Source organism: Ranitomeya imitator, chromosome 4 (genome assembly GCF_032444005.1).
Source record: "Ranitomeya imitator isolate aRanImi1 chromosome 4, aRanImi1.pri, whole genome shotgun sequence".
NCBI lineage: Eukaryota > Metazoa > Chordata > Amphibia > Anura > Dendrobatidae > Ranitomeya > Ranitomeya imitator.
Window position 1 is genome coordinate 244,328,516 of NC_091285.1, and position 20,843 is coordinate 244,349,358.

At 42.8% G+C, this 20,843-nt stretch overlaps 1 protein-coding gene across 6 annotated transcripts in view; it reads right to left on the reverse strand.

Annotated features, from left to right (window-relative positions):
* Positions 1-20,843, reverse strand: part of CFAP54 (cilia and flagella associated protein 54) — a 752,512-nt gene that overhangs the window by 129,411 nt on the left and 602,258 nt on the right. For all 6 annotated transcript variants that reach the window (XM_069764454.1, XM_069764457.1, XM_069764455.1 and 3 more), the window contains 3 exons: positions 10,121-10,197; positions 5,062-5,231; positions 2,707-2,794 (listed from right to left, as the gene is read on the reverse strand). In XM_069764454.1, the coding sequence (XP_069620555.1) occupies positions 2,707-2,794; positions 5,062-5,231; positions 10,121-10,197 (335 nt within the window). The remainder of the gene's footprint in view (positions 1-2,706; positions 2,795-5,061; positions 5,232-10,120; positions 10,198-20,843) is intronic.

A 20,843-nucleotide genomic window follows, 5' to 3' on the forward strand; every position in this document is an offset into this window, starting at 1 on the left:
GTGCTCGGGCTAAGCCCTGCTGTTCTCGTGCCAGTGGGTTGCTTTTGCCCTTGCCAGTCCCGAAGAGGCCCTGGACACATATCTCTATGGATTTTATTTCGGATCTCCCCGTCTCTCAAAAAATGTCGGTCATTTGGGTGGTTTGTGATCGCTTCTCTAAGATGGTCCATTTGGTACCCTTGTCTAAATTGCCTTCCTCCTCTGATTTGGTGCCATTGTTCTTCCAGCATGTGGTTCGTTTACATGGCATTCCGGAGAACATCGTTTCTGACAGAGGTTCCCAGTTTGTTTCGAGGTTTTGGCGAGCTTTTTGTGCTAGGATGGGCATTGATTTGTCTTTTTCCTCGGCTTTCCATCCTCAGACAAATGGCCAGACTGAACGAACCAATCAGACCCTGGAAACATATCTGAGATGTTTTGTTTCTGCTGATCAGGATGATTGGGTGTCCTTTTTGCCTTTGGCTAAGTTCGCCCTTAATAATCGGGCCAGCTCGGCTACTTTGGTTTCTCCGTTTTTCTGCAATTCTGGTTTCCATCCTCGTTTCTCGTCAGGGCAGGTTGAGTCTTCTGACTGTCCTGGTGTGGATACTGTGGTGGATAGGTTGCAGCAGATTTGGACTTATGTAGTGGACAATTTGACATTGTCTCAGGAGAAGGCTCAACGTTTCGCTAACCGCAGGCGCTGTGTGGGTCCCGACTTCGTGTTGGGGATTTGGTTTGGTTGTCATCTCGTTATATTCCTATGAAAGTTTCCTCTCCTAAGTTTAAGCCTCGTTTCATTGGTCCGTATAGGATTTCTGAGGTTCTTAATCCTGTGTCTTTTCGTTTGACCCTTCCAGCTTCTTTTTCCATCCATAACGTATTCCATAGGTCATTGTTGCGGAGATACGTGGCACCTGTGGTTCCATCCGTTGATCCTCCTGCCCCGCTTTTGGTTGAGGGGGAGTTGGAGTATATAGTGGAGAAGATTTTGGATTCTCGTATTTCGAGACGGAAACTCCAGTACCTGGCTAAGTGGAAGGGTTATGGTCAGGAAGATAATTCCTGGGTCTTTGTCTCTGATGTTCATGCTGCCGATCTGGTTCGTGCCTTTCATTTGGCTCATCCTGGTCGGCCTGGGGGCTCTGGTGAGGGTTCGGTGACCCCTCCTCAAGGGGGGGGTACTGTTGTGAATTCTGTGGTCAAGCTCCCTCCTGTGGTCATGAGTGGTACTTCGGCTGGTTCTGTCTATGAGCTTCCTCTGGTGGATGTGAGTGGGGCTGCGGCTTCTGAGTTTCCTTCCTCAGGTGCCGGGGGTAAGTCGTTAGGTGCTGCTCTATTTAACTCCACCTAGTTCTTTGTTCCTGGCCTCCAGTCAATGTTCCAGTATTGGTCTTGCTTTCTCCTGGATCGTTCTTGTGGCCTGTCTGCCCTGCATAAGCTAAGTTCTGCTTGTGTTATTTTTGTTTGCTATTTTTTCTGTCCAGCTTGCTATATTGGTTTGTCTTGCTGGCTAGAAGCTCTGGGACGCAGAGGAAGCACCTCCGTACCGTTAGTCGGTGCGGAGGGTCTTTTTGCGCCCTCTGCGTGGTTGTTTGTAGGTTTTTGTGCTGACCGCAAAGCTATCTTTCCTGTCCTCGGTCTATTTAGTAAGTCGGGCCTCACTTTGCTAAAATCTATTTCATCTCTGTGTTTGTGTTTTCATCTTTGCTCACAGTCATTATATGTGGGGGGCTGCCTTTTCCTTTGGGGAATTTCTCTGAGGCAAGGTAGGCTTATTTTTCTATCTTCAGGGCTAGCTAGTTTCTCAGGCTGTGCCGAGTTGCATAGGGAGCGTTAGGAGCAATCCACGGCTACCTCTAGTGTGGTGTGATAGGATTAGGGATTGCGGTCAGCAGAGTTCCCACGTCTCAGAGCTCGTCCTATGTGATTAGCAACTATCAGGTCATTTTCTGTGCTCGTAACCACCAGGTCCATTGTGGTTCTGAATCACCTGTTCATAACAGGGCCCATCTTGAACTTTATGGAGCATTATATGGGGCGTATTTTCTATGGAGCATCTTATGGGTCCATCTTGAACTTTATGGAGCATCTTATTGGGCCCATCTTGAACTTTATGGAGCATTATATGGGGCATATTTTGTATGGAGCATCTTATGGGGCCCATCTTGAACTTTATGGAGCATTATATGGGGCGTATTTTGTATGGAGCATCTTATGGGGCCCATCTTGAGCTTTATGGAGCATTTTATGGGACATATTTTGCATGGAGTATTTACCAATAGCTGCTGCATTTCCCACCCTAGGATTATACTCGAGTCAATAAGTTTTCCCAGTTTTTTTGTGGTAAAATTAGGTGCCTTGGCTTATATTCGGGTCGGCTTATACTCGAGTATAAATTTGCAAAAAATTCTGCATTTCTGGTTTGTTTGTTTTTTCAGTCAAGATGGGGTGCCGAGTGTACATTAAAGTGAAAAAAATAAACTTTTTTTAATTTACCAAATGGCTGCAATGAAACAAAGAGTGAAAAATTTAACATCTTAAATACATAGTATAGATATTTTAGGAATGTAAATACAATACACCTACACACATTTGGCTCTGAGGCTTAGTATGGAAGCAATGTAAGCATTAATAAAGTATAAGAACAGAAGTATGAGTATAAAAAGGAAGTCTTAATAAGGAAAAGAAAATGTGTGATAATGGGTCATTTCTGCAAGCACTTACTTGTCCATTTTTATTATCGCATTTCGTTTTAGATGCAAACAGTTTGGCTTCCTGCAGAATCTTCAGTGCAGAAAATGACATAGAAATGCTGCAATTAGTAAGGAAAGCAACATTATATTGGTCACCCTGCACATGTTACCAACTTTGGTGTAATACAATCGATAGAAATATAACCTTAGCAGAAAAATATGCATTGATGGGGTCATTTATCTAATATACAATGTTTCAGAGTTGTTTCAAGCTATCGTGTTGTAATAAACTTCAAAACTCTATTTTATCAGAACCAATTACCGTTTATACTCGTGTATAAGCCAAGTTTTTCAGCACATTATTTTGCGCTGAAAACGCCCCTCTCAGGTAATACACGAGTCACGGTACAGAAAGCCGGAGGGGGAGGGGGCGGCGGAGCAGCGAGTGCCAGGAGCCTGCGCACACATCATACTCACCTACCTGCGTGCCCTCTGTGCTGTCACTGCATCTCGTTGCAGCCGCCGACACCTGCCTGCAGCTCTTCCTGTGTTCAGCGGTCACATGGTACCGCTCATTAAGGTGATGAATATGGACGCGTCTCCACTCCCATAGGCATGTAGCGCATATTCATTACCTTAATGAGCGGTACCATGTGACCGCTGAGCACAGGAAGAGCTGCAGGCAGGCGCCGGTGGCCGGAACGAGATGCAGTGCCAGCACCGAGGGCGCGCAGGTAGGTGAGTATGATGTTTTTTGCTTTTTTTTCAATAGGAAACATGCACACAGGGATAGGGAATAAGGAGGCATGCATACAGGAATGGAACAGGGAAGGCATTCATACCACAACAGGGAAGGGGGACGCATGCATACAGGGGCAGGGACAGGGAGGCATGCATACAGGGACGGAACAGGGGAGGCATGCATACAGGGACGGAACAGGGAAGGCATGCATAAAGGGACGGAACAGGGGAGGCATGCATACAGGGACGGAACAGGGGAGGCATGCATACAGGGACGGAACGGAGAAGGCATGCATACAGGGACGGAACGAGGGAGGCATGCATACAGGGACAGAACAGGGGAGGCATTCATACAGGGGCAGAGACAGGGAGGCATGCATACCAGGACAGGGACTGGGGAGGCATGCAGACAGGGACGGAATGGGGAAGGCAGGTATACCAGGACAGGGAAGGGGGAGGCATGCATACAGGAGTAGGGACAGAGAGGCACGAATACAGGTACGGAATGGGGGAGGCATGCATACAGGGACAGGGAGGCATGCAGACAATGACAGGGACAGGGGAGGCATGCCAATAGGGACAGGGATGGGGAGGCATTCGTACAAGGACAGGGAATGGGGAGGCATGCAAACAAGAATGGAACGGGGGAGGCATGAAGACAGTGGCAGGGAGGCATTCATACCAGAACAGGGAAGGGGGAGGCATGCACACAAGGACAGAGACAGGGGAAGCATGCAGACAGGGACAGGGTTGGGGATGCATTCATACCAGGACAGGAAAAGGGAGCCATGCACACAGCGATGGAACGGGGGAGGCATGCATACAGGGGCAGGGACAGGGAGGCATGCAGACAATGACAGGGACGGCATGCAGACAGGGATGGGAAGGCATTCATACCAGGACACGTAAGGGGAGGCATGCATACAATGACAGGGACAGGGGAGGCATGCAGACAGGGACAGGGATGGGGAGGTATTCATACTAGGACAGGGAAGGGGGAGCCACACATAGCAGGACAGGGATGAGGGAACAATGCATACCCGGCTTATACTCGAGTCAACAAGCTTACCCAGTTTTCCGTGGCAAAAGTAGGTGCCTCAGCTTATACTCGGGTCAGCTTATACTCGAGTATATACAGTATGTTATACCTTAAAGAGGATCTGTTACATACCCACAATGCAAACTTAAATAGATTTATTAACCCTGATGAGGCTGATGTACTTACACTGAAAAAATCCATATTACATTGGCTGTGTAATCCTCTTACTAAAATAAGCATTTTATGAAGCTCGCTAGATGCGCATTTTAATAACACAAAGCAAAACGTTCACAAATGATTATTTAGTAAGTTCAGCAGCTTCATTGTAAGTACGTTCGCCAGGGTCATCAGGTCTATTAGAGCGATTTAATAATATATAAGTGTGTATTGAGAAATTTGGTGATGGTACACTTTAGATAGCTGAGTGCAGAACACCCGGTAAGTCAAAAGCTATTCCTCCCGACTTCCCTGATATATAGGAGATGGGTTCAGTTGGGTGTGTATGTGTTTTCAATGGGAAATAAACGCATTTCAGACTTTTGGCAGATAACAAGGTATCAAATATTCTGTATTTCAAGATGGTTTCCAAGATGGTGTATGGTTTACCTTTCGGCAATGTGCAGCTTCTGCTGTGCTATTTCAGAAAGTTGAAGCTTTGCCTCAATTGCAAATTCCAGGTCAAGTGCAGTACATTCTGACAGTCGATAATTATATTTCATCTCTATATCCTGGAGAATACATTTTACGCTTCCCTCTGCTTCTTTTAATAACATGTTCTATTTTAATGGCAAAACAAACAACAAAGAGGCAAGATAAAAGTAAGTTGTCTATGTCCTTAAATAACGCATTTCCATATCAAAAGTAAAATATGGAAAATATGGTTTTCATCAAGGCATTACACCTTGATGGGTATTCCTGTCTCAACAAAACATCAGGTATCCACTGGATAGGTGAAAGCTGTTGAATCAATCTGGTTCCCATCGTCACTGTAGTTGGCTATCCTCATCAATGTCACAGACTGAGTGCATCAGCAGGGCTGATTTGTTTAGGATGGGATACCCCTTTAAGAAACTAAAAGGCAGCCACTGACTAGACACTAAAGGGAAAATCAGTTTATCAGCATTGTAACTTATGTCTCGTTTACATTGAATGACCGATGGCTGTAAGCAAGCGTTGACCGGCTACACAGAACTTGATCGGGACTTCTGTGCATAGATTGAACACTAAGAGATAGTTCTGTGCATTTATAACCAATTTAGAGAGAAATAACATAAATATCAAGATTATATAACAAAACAAAGAGGAATAGGGTATACTATGGACTATATGAACAAAAAAATATACTCTAATATAAAAAGCAACACTGAATGACTCAGACGGCTGAATATTAACCTTCTAAACCACACCCTGGGGTGGAGATATGGTGAACAGCCTCCCACCCACTCTTCAGCTGCTCACAAAAAAACTAGCCCTTAAAATGGCTGATAAACCCTTCTCAGCAGTTAGTGTGCTAGAGCATTTTTCCTAGGTTGATATTACTGAAGCTAACAACCTCAGTGATACATACAGTGCCTTGTGAAAGTATTCGGCCCCCTGGAACTTTTCAACCTTTTCCCACATATCATGCTTCAAACATAAAGATACCAACAGTAAATTTTTTGTGAAGAATCAACAAGTGGAACACAATTGTGAAGTTGAACGAAATTTATTTTAAATTTTTGTGGAAATTCAAAATCTGAAAAGTGGGGCGTGCAATATTATTTGGCACCATTAACTTAATACTTTGTTGCCCCACCTTTTGCTGCGATTACAGCTGCAAGTCTCTTGGGGTATGTCTCTATCAGTTTTGTACATCGAGAGACTGAAATTCTTGCCCATTCTTCCTTGGCAAACAGCTCGAGCTCAGTGAAGTTTGATGGAGATCATTTGTGAACAGCAGTTTTCAGCTCTTTCCACAGATTCTCGATTGGATTGAGGTCTGGACTTTGACTTGGCTGTTCTAACACCAGGATACGTTTATTTGTGAACCATTCCATTGTAGATTTTGCTTTATGTTTGGGATCATTGTCTTGTTGGAAGACAAATCTCCGTCCCAGTTTCAGGTCTTTTGCAGACTCCAACAGATTTTCTTCAAGAATGGTCCTGTATTTGGCTCATCCATCTTCCCATCAATTTTAACCATCTTCCCTGTCCCTGTTGAAGAAAAGCAGGCCCAAACCATGATGCTGCCACCACCATGTTTGACAGTGGGGATGGTGTGTTCAGGGTGATGAGCTGTGTTGCCTTTACGCCAAACGTATCGTTTGGCATGGTCTTCTCCTTGCTTGAGATGAAAGTTTAGAGGGACGGCTGGGTCTTAGTATATTTGCAGTGGTATGATACGCCTTCCATTTCAATATGATCGCTTGCACAGTGCTCCTTGGGATGTTTAAAGTTTTGGAAATCATTTTGTATCCAAATCCAGCTTTAAATTTCTCCATAACAGTATCACAGACCTGCTTGTTGTGTTCTTTGGCCTTCGTGATGCTCTCTGTGCTTCAAACAGAACCCTGATACCATCACAGAGCAGGTGCATTTATACGGAGACTTGATCACACACAGGTGGATTATATTTATCATCATTAGGCATTTAGGACAACATTGGATCATTCAGAGATCCACAATGAACTTCTGGAGTGAGTTTGCTGCACTGAAAGTAAAGGGGCCGAATAATATTGCACGCCCCACTTTTCAGTTTTTGAATTTCCACAAAAATTTAAAATAACAAATAAATTTCATTCAACTTCACAATTGTGTTCCACTTGTTGATTCTTCAACAAAAATTTACATTTGGTATCTTTATGTTTGAAGCACGGTATGTGGGAAAAGGTTGAAAAGTTCCAGGGGGCCGAATACTTTTGCAAGACACTGTATTTCCCATCCTGTACTTTACCAGAGACTTTATCACAGTATTTATTAAAGGAAATCTGTCACCCCCTAGGACGTATATAACCTATTAATATGGACATACAAGTAATGGAAATGTTACACTAGTCCTATCTGTATGCCTCTTATTAATGGTCTTGTTGTATAGAAATGTTATATTCTGTCTTTATGATAATGATTTCTTCCAGGCTCCAGAGCATGCGGTGCCTGGAAGAAATCCCTCCCCCCTGTCCTCATTACAATACTACCCCCTCCCATGCACGTCAGGTATGGCCTTGGAATCCTCCCTCAGAAATACATACCTCATCCTCCCTTCTATGGGCGGTGCTATCGGGGATCTTCTGCACAGGCGCCAGCGACTTCCGCTCCAGTGACCTGCATCACATGTATGCCCATATTAATAGGTCATAAAAGTAAAGGGGGTGACGGATTCCATTTAACATTAGCTAAAATAACATACAATGGCACAAGACATGATCAATAACATGGGCTAGGCAGCAGAGATGAAAATAAATGATAAATAATACAGTAATGCAATGGGTCAAAATCACCAAGGATTGAGAATTGCTCATTATTGAAGAGCACCATGTAAATGTTAATTATCATTATTACTACATTAAGATAAATATGAAAACAGTGCTAACAGTGTTTCATTTTCAACCTTTCACCTTAACACCTTATTAAATCATTTTATTCATGTTTTTATTTCCAGATTTTCCAAGCAGTCTTCAACGTTTATTTTTATCTTTTTTATTGATGATTTTTATTATCTTTATCATTATTTTTTTATTATTACTTACTCACCTTCACAAACTATGTTACTATCATTTATGTCTAGGCTCAGTGGTTAGCACTGCAGCCTTGCAGCACTGGGGTCCTGGGATCAAATCTCACCAAGGACAACATCTGCAAGGAGTTTGTACGTTCTCCCCGTGTTTGCGTGGGTTTCCTTCCGGGTTCTCCGGTTTCCTCCCGCACTCCAAAAACATACTGATAGGGATTGTGAACTCCAATGGGGACAGTTCCGATAATGACTGTAAAGTGGTGTGGAATTAATGGCGCTATATAAGTGAGTAAAATAAATACATTTTTAACTTACTTCCTCATATTATTTTACTATGTGTTTTTTTTGTGTGTGTCTACTTCTTTTTTCTCCATCATCCTAATTATTTTTCTATTTAATTGCAATTATTAATTGTTCTGAACAAACGTAGCTGCTTCTTTTTTTCTGTGCTGCCACGCACTCATGTGAAGTTTCCATTGACATTGCCTTGCTGGTGTCAGTGGGACGTTGGCAGTGGACATGTGGCACCCGATAAAGAGGTATTCCATATTATATAGATACTGTTTTAATGGGTCTTACATTTACAGCAGCATTATATAATGGACCCATCTGTCTCCGCTCCTTGTCATCTCCTGAGGAAGCTCATGCGGATTGCACTGTGAGTTATGTGGCTGAGAAACAGAGGGATCATTGCAACATGCATGATCAGTACTTTTATCTCTTCAGTTACTCGTTCATTTCTACTTATGGGAGTTATTGCAGTTTACTCCTATTATATGGTCACATTTTCACATTTGTCTTAATTTATTATTAATATGAATTGTTATAATTTACATGGTGCTCTCACAATTAATAATGCTCATTCCTGGGTGATTTTGATCCGTTGCATTACTCACACACAATTCTTGTATTATTTATCATTTACGGTACTTTCCTCATTGCTGCCCAGCTCGTTTTTTTAATCATGTCTTGTATTACAGTATGTTCTTTTAGCTAATTATGTTAATAAATATATTCAATTATTGAACGCTGTTGCTTCTTTGCTTTTATTAGGGTATATTTTCTTGTTCTCTGCATTTAGACTGTCATTGTTCTCGGCAGCACACGTACTGTTTACACAGGACGATGTGCTGCTGAGAAGGACTATTTTTAAGCAGGCTTAAAAATCCTTTCACCAGATGAACGAGAATTTACCAGTCATCCGGTAATTGGCAAGCCGTTAACACTGCCCGCATAACGATTAACAAACAAATGTTAACCCTGACACCCCTGATCAGGCAGACTCTGTACCTTCTGATAAGTCACAATATTAATTCCAGACCTTAACCCTGCTGTTCTGTTCGGTCTGGGGAGACCTATTTTGAACTTTGGTATTTTTTGGGGTGTTCAAGATGCGGTTCTGAAACTTGTGGTTGATTGACTTAAATGAGGATGGGTCGGTCGGCCACGGGTTTCAGAGCCGCATCTTGAATATTTTAAAGAATATTGAAGTTCAAAGTCGGTCATTTTTGACCAACAGAACAGCAGGGTTAAAGGGACACTGTCACCTGGATTTGGAGGGAACAATCTTCAGCCATGGAGGCGGGGTTTTTGATTCACCCTTTCCTTACCCGCTGGCTGCATGCTGGCTGCAATATTGGATTGAAGTTCATTCTCTGTCCTCAATAGTACACGCCTGCACAAGGCAAGATTGCCTTGCGCAGGAAAGGGTGAATCAAAAACCCAAAAACCCCGCCTCCATGGCTGAAGATTGTTCCCTCCAAATCCAGGTGACAGTGTCCCTTTAAGATGAAAACTCTCGTTCCTATAAGGGAATTTTGAACTTGCTCATGGGTGGCAATGTACAGCAAAATTACCATGGATATACAGTATAAGGGACTCCAAAAAAGCCTAACTGACAGTGTAGTATACTCAGTGTTGACTAAATGCTCAGAACATCGTGATCATGCACCAGACCTTTAATTTTGGTAGTGTAAGATCTTGAGGGGCAAGTTGAACTGGAGCATCACTTTCACCTTTGGATCCATTGTCTTCTGCAAAAGAAAAGAAAAAAATAAATCATATCCCCTGTTACCGTAATTATTTCACAGAACAATACTATTTCACAAAACACTATGTTTTTGGACTACAAAGGTTTTTAAAATGCCACAGTAAAATGGATATGTAAATAGCCTCTTTACAGAGGAAGAGAGCAGGGTCTCTAAAGCCAACTGTTGGGAACAGCAATCCTAAAAGTCAAACTGCACCCCAAGTAATGTGGCATGATTGTTTAAAGGGTCAATATTGACCCCTTCGCCCAGGGCAATTTTCTATTTTTCATTTTAGTTTTTGCCTCCCCTTCTTTCTCTTCTTCTTCCAACACTTTAATTTTTCCAGCCATACAGCCATATGAGGGCTTGTTTTTTTGTGGGACAAGTTGTACTTTTGAATGACACCATTCATTCTGCCAAATAGAGTACTGGAAAATAGGAAAAAAAAATCTAAGTGAGGAGAAATTGTAAAAATTACACAATTCTGACATTGTTTTTTTTGCTAATTGTGTACATTTTGCAGTAGGAATGAGCTAGGAATATGATTCTGTTCATCAGTACGATTACGGGAGTACCAAATGTCAATTTTGTTTTATTATTTAAGTGGTAAAAAAAAATATGAAGCTTGCAACAAGAAAAAAATTGGGGGGAATGTGACCTGGAACGTTTTCATCTTTTTGGCGATGGAGCTGGGTAATAGCTTATTTTTTTGCAAGGTGAGACAATGATTTTATTGATACCATTTTGGGATGAATATGATATTTTTGATCGCTTGCTATAGCATTTTTTGTAGCATTGCAGCAACAAAAAAAGTAATTTTGGTGTTCTTTAATTTTTTTTCATTTACAGTGTTTACTGATCGGGTTAATTATTTTTATATTTTGATAATCGCGACACCAAACATTGTATTTGTTATTGGCTTATTATCTTTATTTTTAATAGGTGAAAAGAGGGGTGATTTGAACTTTTATGTTTTTTTATTTTTTCATATCCTTTAAAACTTTTTTTTTTTTTACTTTTCACTGTTCTTATTAGTTTCCATATGATGCTTGAAGCTGCATAGTATCCTGGTAAAAATAAAAAGTGAAACCGCAAAAAAAAGTGCAATTCCACAATTTCTTTTTTTTATTTACCATGTTTAATACAGTATATGGTAAAACTTACCCGGCAATGTGTTTCACCAGGTCAGTGCGAGTACGCAGATACCAAATATGTATAGTTTAACTTTTTATTTAAGTGGTGAAAAAAATTCTGAAATGTGTCCCCGCCCACAACAAAAATTGCTTTTGCTGCAATTTCCACAAACAATAACGTTCTCATTTTTCAAGTTCTAGGGCTGGTTGAGAGCCTATTTTTTAGCTCTGAGCTGACACTTGTACTGATTCCATTTTAGGGAAAATACAATGATTGGATTGCATGTTATTGCCTTTTATTGCAATGTTGCGACGTCCAAGAAAAACGAAATTCTGAGGTTTTGATTATTTTTCTTGTTATGCTTTTAACTGGTCAGATTAATTTATTTTATATTGGATAGATCAGACATTTATGAACATGGTGATAACAAATATGTTTATTTTTTTAAATGTTTTATGATTAATAAGGCAAAATGGAGGTGGTTTGAACTTTTGTGTTTCTTTAATTTTTTTAATATCTATTTTTTTACTTTTCACTGTATTTAATAGTCCCGTTAGGAGACCTGAAGCTGAGAGTCTCCGATCTCTTGTGCTATACAAAGCATTGATTCAGCACAGCCATGAATAGAAAAATCATGACCTATCAACGCCGGCCACGGGCAGGCATTCACAGGAAAGATTGTGATGACAGTCAAGGGAGTCTTCAGCAGATCCCGGCTGTCATGACAACCCATTGGCACCCCGTGATCATGTGATCTGGGCAATGTTGAGTGGGATCAATGACGTACTTCCTGTCTGCGCATGTTTAACTGGTTAACATTTGCATGTGATTCTTGGATCCACACACGGCTGTTCATGGCACTTGGTGGCTGATTAAGTAAGCCATCAAGTGTGGGGAGTCCGCATCAAAGACAGGCACACGACCCCTCCATGTTGTCGGTCATAAACCTCATGTTTCTACATACAGATTAGAAGGATTCAGCTGATCATTATTTAATCATGTGATATCATAGAACTAATGGAAAAAAGAAGAATTATAGTAACACAGTAGCATAGTTAGTAAGGCCGAAAAAAGACATTTGTCCATCCAGTTCAGCCTATATTCCATCATAATAAATCCCCAGATCTACGTCCTTCTACAGAACCTAATAATTGTATGATACAATATTGTTCTGCTCCAGGAAGACATCCAGGCCTCTCTTGAACCCCTCGACTGAGTTCGCCATCACCACCTCCTCAGGCAAGCAATTCCAGATTATAGTAACTAGCTGGGTAGAAAGGCAAAATAAGCAATTGTAAGTACAAAGAGCTATATAATATGATGACTGCAATATATTAATAGGATAAAAATTTTGATGCTAGTGCTTCTTTAAAGCACCACTCCAGTGATGCTTTAAATGTGAATCCCCCGCCCCGTGTCTCATACTTACCTGCCGCCGCTTTCATCATTTTCCAGGACACTCCTGTTGGTCTCCAGTGAAAAGTGACCTGCCAGCTGCTCCAGTGTTTCATGGAGCGGCACGGAGGTCACTTTTCAACACAAGTCTATGGAAGCTTGTCATGTAGCTTCTGACTTCCGACCAGTCGGAAACTGCACTTACAAAATGGAGCCGTGGGACAGGAGCCTGTTGTGAATTCCGCTCTTGGGCTCCCTCTGGTGGTTGTAAGTGGCACTTTTGTGAGTTCTGCTCTTGGGCTCCCTCTTGTGGTTTCAAGTGGTATGGCTGCTCCTTGGAGTTAGCTGTCATCAGCTGCCTCCACTTATCGTCTCTTCTGCTCGGCTATTTAGGCCTGGCTCTTTCTTCAGCCAGTGCCACTTGTAAATGGTTCCTGGTTGGATTCACATCTGTGTTCCACTTGTTGATTCTTCAACAAAAATTTACATTTGGTATCTTTATGTTTGAAGCACGGTATGTGGGAAAAGGTTGAAAAGTTCCAGGGGGCCGAATACTTTTGCAAGACACTGTATTTCCCATCCTGTACTTTACCAGAGACTTTATCACAGTATTTATTAAAGGAAATCTGTCACCCCCTAGGACGTATATAACCTATTAATATGGGCATACAAGTAATGGAAATGTTACACTAGTCCTATCTGTATGCCTCTTATTAATGGTCTTGTTGTATAGAAATGTTATATTCTGTCTTTATGATAACGATTTCTTCCAGGCTCCAGAGCATGCGGTGCCTGGAAGAAATCCCTCCCCCCTGTCCTCATTAAAATACTACCCCCTCCCATGCACGTCAGGTATGGCCTTGGAATCCCGCGCCTGCGCCTTGCACTCCCTCAGAAATACATACCTCATCCTCCCTTCTATGGGCAGTGCTATCAGGGATCTTCTGTGCAGGCGCCAGCGACTTCCGCTCCAGTGACCTGCATCACATGTATGCCCATATTAATAGGTCATATAAGTAAAGGGCGTGACGGATTCCATTTAACATTAGCTAAAATAACATACAATGGCACAAGACATGATCAATAACATGGGCTAGGCAGCAGAGATGAAAATAAATGATAAATAATACAGTAATGCAGTGGGTCAAAATCACTAAGGAATGAGAATTGCTCATTATTGAAGAGCACCATGTAAATGTTAATTATCATTATTACTACATTAAGATAAAATATGAAAACAGTGCTAACAGTGTTTTCATTTTCAACCTTTCACCTTAACACCTTATTAAATCATTTTATTCATGTTTTTATTTCCAGATTTTCCAAGCAGTCTTCAAAGTTTATTTTTATCTTTTTTATTCATAATGTTTATTATCTTTATCAATTTTTTATTATTACTTACTCACCTTCAGATACTATGTTACTATCATTTATGTCTAGGCTCAGTGGTTAGAACTGCAGCCTTGCAGCGCTGAGGTCCTGGGATCAAATCCCACCAAGGACAACATCTGAAAGGAGTTTGTGTGTTCTCCCCGTGTTTGCGTGGGTTTCCTCCGGGTACTCCGGTTTCCTCTCGCACTCCAAAAACATACTGATAGGGATTGTGAACTCCAATGGGGACAGTTCCGATAATGACTGTAAAGTGGTGTGGAATTAATGGCGCTATATAAGTGAGTAAAATAAATACATTTTTAACTTACTTCCTCATATTATTTTACTATGTGTTTTTTTTGTGTGTATTAATAGGATAAACATTTTGATGCTAGTGCTTGTTTAAAGCACCACTCCAGTGATGCTTTAAATGTGAATCCCCCGCCCCCTGGCTCATACTTACCTGCCGCCGCTTTCATCATTTTCCAGGACACTCCTGTTGGTCTCCAGTGAAAAGTGACCTGCCAGCTGCTCCAGTGTTTCATGGAGCGGCACGGAAGTCACTTTTCAACACAAGTCTATGGAAGCTTGTCATGTAGCTTCTGACTTCAGACCAGTCGGAAACTGCACTTACAAAATGGAGCCGTGGGACAGGAGCCTGTTGTGAATTCCGCTCTTGGGCTCCCTCCGGTGGTTGTAAGTGGCACTTTTGTGAGTTCTGCTCTTGGGCTCCCTCTTGTGGTTTCAAGTGGTATGGCTGCTCCTTGGAGTTAGCTGTCATCAGCTGCCTCCACTTATCGTCTCTTCTGCTCGGCTATTTAGGCCTGGCTCTTTCTTCAGCCAGTGCCACTTGTAAATGGTTCCTGGTTGGATTCACATCTCTTTGGATTTCCCTGTTATCCTGACCAGTTCAGCAAAGCTAAGTTTTTGCCTGCGCTTTTCTGTTCACGGATTGTGGACTTATCCGTTCAGTGCTTTCTATGTTTGTCCAGCGTTATCAGTATGAATTAATTCTGTCTTGCTGGAAGCTCTGGGAAGCAGATTTACCCTCCACACCTTTAGTCAGGTGTGGATATTTTTTGTAAACTCTGCGTGGATTTTTGTAGTGTTTTGTACTGACCGCACAGTATTCCATCCTGTCCTATCTATCAAGCTAGACTGGCCCCCTGTGCTCATCCTGGTTTCATTCTGTGTATGTCTTTTCCCTCTCCACTCACAGTCATTATTTGTGGGGGGCTAATCTATCCTTTGGGGATTTTCTCTGAGGCAAGATAGTTTTCCTGCTTCTGACTTTAGGGGTAGTTAGCTCTTAGGCTGTGACGAGATGCCTAGGGAGAGTTAGGAGCATTCCACGGCTACTTCTAGTGTTGTGTTGAGCTTAGGGACTGCGGTCAGTACAGTTACCACTTCCTTCAGAGCTCGCTCCATGTTGCTCCTAGACCACCGCATAATAACAGTACAAGTGGCCAAAAGTGAATTAAATGCATCTCAAAAGAAGGAAAAGAAAGTTCTGAACCATTTTTTTTTCTGTGCTCTGATTTTTCTTTTTTTCCCTCTTGATATCTGGGTGGTTCAGGATATATGCTTTGGCATGGATGTTCAGGGTTTGTTTTCTCGTGTGGATCAACTTGCTGCAAGAGTACAGAGTATCCAGGACTATGTTGTCCAGAATCCGGCTTTAGAGCCTAGAATTCCTACTCCTGATTTGTTTTTTGGGAACAGATCCAAGTTTTTGAACTTTAAAAATAACTGCAGATTGTTTTTTGCTTTGAAACCCCGTTCTTCTGGTGATCCCATTCAGCAAGTAAAAATCATCATATCCTTGCTGCGTGGTGACCCTCAAGACTGGGCTTTTTCTCTTGAAACAGGGGATCCGGCATTATTGAATGTTGATGCATTTTTTCAAGCGCTCGGATTATTGTATGACGAACCTAATTCTGTGGATCATGCCGAAAAAACCCTGTTGGCCTTGTGTCAAGGTCAGGAAGCGGCAGAGTTATACTGCCAGAAATTTAGAAAATGGTCTGTGCTCACTAAATGGAATGAAGAGGCTCTGGCTGCTATTTTCAGAAAAGGTCTTTCTGAAGCCCTTAAAGATGTTATGGTGGGCTTTCCTACGCCTGCCGGTTTGAGCGAATCTATGTCTCTAGCCATTCAGATTGATCGGCGTCTGCGCGAGCGCAAAGCTGTGCACCATATGGCAGTATCCTCTGAGCAGTCCAGAACCTATGCAATGTGATAGGATTTTGACTAGAACAGGACGGCAGGAATTCAGACGTCAGAATAGGCTGTGTTTTTACTGTGGTGATTCGGCTCATGTTATCTCTGATTGCCCTAAGCGTACTAAGAGAGTCGCTAGGTCTGTTACCATTAGTACTATACAGCCTAAATTTCTCTTATCTGTGACCCTGATTTGCTCGTTGTCGTCCTTTTCTGTCATGGCGTTTGTGGATTCAGGCGCTGCCCTGAACTTAATAGACTTAGAATTCGCCAGGCGCTGTGGTTTTTCCTTGCAGCCTTTGCAGAGCCCTATTCCTTTGAGGGGTATTGATGCTACACCCTTGGCCAAGGATAAACCTCAGTACTGGACACAGATGACTATGTACATGGCTCCTGCACATCAGGAAGATTGCCGTTTTCTGGTGTTGCATAACCTGCATGATGTTGTTGTACTGGGTTTCCATGGTTACAGGAACATAATCCGGTGCTGGATTGGAAAACTATGTCGGTGACTAGTTGGGGTTGTCAAGGGGTACATAGTGACATTCCTGTGATGTCAATTTTGTCTTCCCCCTCTTCTGAGGTCCTTGAGTTTTTGTCGGATTTCCAGGATGTATTTGATGAGCCCAAGTCCAGTTCCCTTCCTCCGCACAGGGACTGTGATTATGCTATTAACTTGATTCCTGGTTGCAAGTTCCCTAAGGGCCGACTTTTCAATCTGTCTGTGCCAGAGCATGCCGCCATGCGGAGTTATGTCAAGGAGTCTTTGGAAAAGGGGCATATTCGGCCCTCCTCGTCACCATTGGGAGCGGGTTTCTTTTTTGTTGCCAAGAAGGATGGCTCCTTGAGACCCTGTATTAATTATCGTCTTCTTAATAAGATCACGGTCAAATTCCAATACCCCTTGCCTTTGCTTACTGATTTGTTTGCTCAGATTAAGGGGGCTTACTAAGATTGACCTCCGAGAGGCATATAATCTTGTTCGTATTAAACAGGGTGACGAATGGAAAACTGCATTTAATACGCCAGAAGGCCATTTTGAATACCTTGTGATGCCATTTGGGCTCGCTAATGCTCCATCTGTGTTCCAGTGTTTCATGCATGATATTTTCCGCAATTATCTTGATAAATTCATGGTCGTATATTTGGATGATATTTTGATTTTTTCCGATGATTGGGAGTCTCATGTGAAGCAGGTCAGGATGGTGTTCCGGATCCTTCGTGATAATGCTTTGTTTGTGAAGGGGTCTAAGTGCCTATTCGGAGTTCAGAAGGTCTCTTTTTTGGGTTTTATTTTTTCTCCCTCGTCTATAGAAATGGATCCTGTTAAGGTCCAAGCTATTCATGACTGGATCCAACCCACATCTGTGAAGGGCCTTCAAAAATTTTTGGGCTTTGCTAATTTCTATCGCCGTTTCATTGCCAACTTTTCCAGTGTGGTTAAGCCCCTTACTGATTTAACGAAGAAAGGCGCTGATGTGACAAATTGGTCCTCTGAGGCTGTTGAGGCCTTTCAGGAGCTAAACACCGCGTTGTGGTCCTGACCGATCATAAGAATCTGATTTACCTCGAGTCGGCCAAGCGGCTGAATCCTAAACAGGCTCGATGGTCCCTGTTTTTCTCCCGTTTTAATTTTGTGGTCTCGTATCTTCCGGGATCTAAGAATGTTAAGGCTGATGCCCTCTCTAGGAGTTTTTCGCCTGATTCTCCTGGAGTCCTTGAGCCGGTTGGCATTCTTAAGGAGGGGGTGATTCTTTCTGCTATCTCCCCTGATTTGCGGCGGGTGCTTCAGGAATTTCAGGCTGATAGGCCTGACCGCTGTCCAGTGGGGAAGCTGGTTGTTCCTGATAGATGGACTAGTAAGGTAATTTCTGACGTTAATTATTCAGTGTTGGCTGGTCATCCTGGGATTTTAGGTACCAGAGATTTGGTTGCTAGGTCCTTTTGGTGGCCTTCCTTGTCGCGCGATGTGCGTGCTTTTGTGCAGTCCTGTGGGACTTGCGCCCGGGCCAAGCCTTGCTGTTCCCGCGCTAGTGGGTTGCTTTTGCCTTTGCCGGTCCCTGAGAGGCCCTGGACGCATATTTCCATGGATTTTATTTTGGATCTTCCTGTTTCCCAGAAGATGTCTGGTATCTGGGTTGTTTGTGACCGGTTCTCTAAAATGGTCCATCTGGTACCTTTGCCTAAGTTGCCTTCCTCCTCAGATCTGGTTCCATTATTTTTTCAGCATGTGGTTCGTTTGCATGGCATTCCGGAGAATATTGTGTCTGACAGAGGTTCTCAGTTTGTCTCTAGATTTTGGCGGGCCTTTTGTGCTAGGATGGGCATTGATTTGTCTTTTTCTTCGGCGTTTCATCCTCAGACTAATGGCCAAACTGAGCGAACTAATCAGACCTTGGAGACCTATTTGAGATGCTTTGTGTCTGCTGATCAGGATGATTGGGTGTCTTTCTTGCCATTGGCCGAGTTTGCCCTTAATAATCAGGCTAGTTTGGCTACTTTGGTTTCACCTTTCTTTTGTAATTTTGGTTTTCATCCTCGTTTTTCTTCTGGGCAGGTTGAGCCTTCTGATTGTCCTGGTGTTGATTCTGTGGTGGACAGGCTGCAGCAGATTTGGACTCATGTGGTAGACAATTTGACGTTGTCTCAGGAAAGGGCTCAACGTTTTGCTAACCGCCGTCGGTGTGTTGGTCCCCGGCTTCGTGTGGGGGATTTGGTTTGGTTGTCTTCTCGTCATGTTCCTATGAAGGTTTCTTCCCCTAAGTTTAAGCCTCGGTTTATTGGTCCTTATAAAATTTCTGAAATTATTAATCCGGTGTCTTTTCGTTTGGCTCTTCCAGCCTCTTTTGCCATTCATAATGTTTTCCATAGATCTTTGTTGCGGAGATATGTGGTGCCCGTTGTTCCCTCGGTTGACCCTCCTGCCCCGGTGTTGGTTGAAGGAGAGTTGGAATATGAGGTTGAGAAGATTTTGGATTCTCGTTTTTCGAGGCGGAGGCTTCAGTATCTTGTCAAGTGGAAGGGTTATGGCCAGGAGGATAATTCTTGGGTTGTTGCCTCCGATGTCCATGCCACCGATTTGGTTCGTGCTTTTCATTTGGCTCGTCCTGATCGGCCTGGGGGCTCTGGTGAGGGTTCGGTGACCCCTCCTCAAGGGGGGGTACTGTTGTGAATTTCGCTCTTGGGCTCCCTCCGGTGGTTGTAAGTGGCACTTTTGTGAGTTCTACTCTTGGGCTCCCTCTTGTGGTTTCAAGTGGTATGGCTGCTCCTGGGGGTTAGCTGTCATCAGCTGCCTCCACTTATCGTCTCTTTTGCTCGGCTATTTAGGCCTGGCTCTTTCTTCAGCCAGTGCCACTTGTAAATGGTTCCTGGTTGGATTCACATCTCTTTGGATTTCCCTGTTATCCTGACCAGTTCAGCAAAGCTAAGTTTTTGCTTGCGCTTTTCTGTTCACAGATTGTGGACTTATCCGTTCAGTGCTATCTATGTTTGTCCAGCATTATCAGTATGAATTAATTCTGTCTTGCTGGAAGCTCTGGGAAGCAGATTTACCCTCCACACCTTTAGTCAGGTGTGGAGATTTTTTTGTAAACTCTGCGTGGATTTTTGTAGTGTTTTATACTGACCGCACAGTATTCCATCCTGTCCTATCTATCAAGCTAGACTGGCCTCCTGTGCTCATCCTGGTTTCATTCTGTGTATGTCTTTTCCCTCTCCACTCACAGTCATTATTTGTGGGGGGCTAACCTATCCTTTGGGGATTTTCTCTGAGGCAAGATAGTTTTCCTGCTTCTGTCTTTAGGGGTAGTTAGCTCTTAGGCTGTGACGAGATGCCTAGGGAGAGTTAGGAGCATTCCACGGCTACTTCTAGTGTTGTGTTGAGCTTAGGGACTGCGGTCAGTAAAGTTACCACTTCCTTCAGAGCTCGCTCCATGTTGCTCCTAGACCACCGGATCATAACAGGAGCCATGCCGAAAAAAGGTGAAAATCTCAGAGTGAGAGTATATGACGTAGGCAGGGGACTTAAATTTAAAGAGCCACTCCAGCACTGAATTTAAAAAACTTTGCTTTAACCCTTTAATGACCGCCAATCCGCATTAAAAAGTCGACCGTTAAGGGGCCTTATTCCCTGTTATTGCTGTTTTAAAATGACGATCGGAAATAAGGTTATAGCACCCCAGGCGTTGGAAAATCTCTGGGAGTGTAGCTGAGACCCTGTAGAACATGATCAGGGCCGTTTTTTCCGGTTCCTAATCACGGGGTCGCTGTTATTCAATTAATAAATGCAATCATCCAAAAAAAAGTGTGCTTGGTATTAAAAACCTTTCTTTCATTTCTGACATGATATACAGTGGGGCAAAAAAGTATTTAGTCAGTCAGCAATAGTGCAAGTTCCACCACTTAAAAATATGAGAGGCGTCTGTAATTTACATCATAGGTAGACCTCAACTATGGGAGACAAACTGAGAAAAAAAAATCCAGAAAATCACATTGTCTGTTTTTTTAACAATTTATTTGCATATTATGGT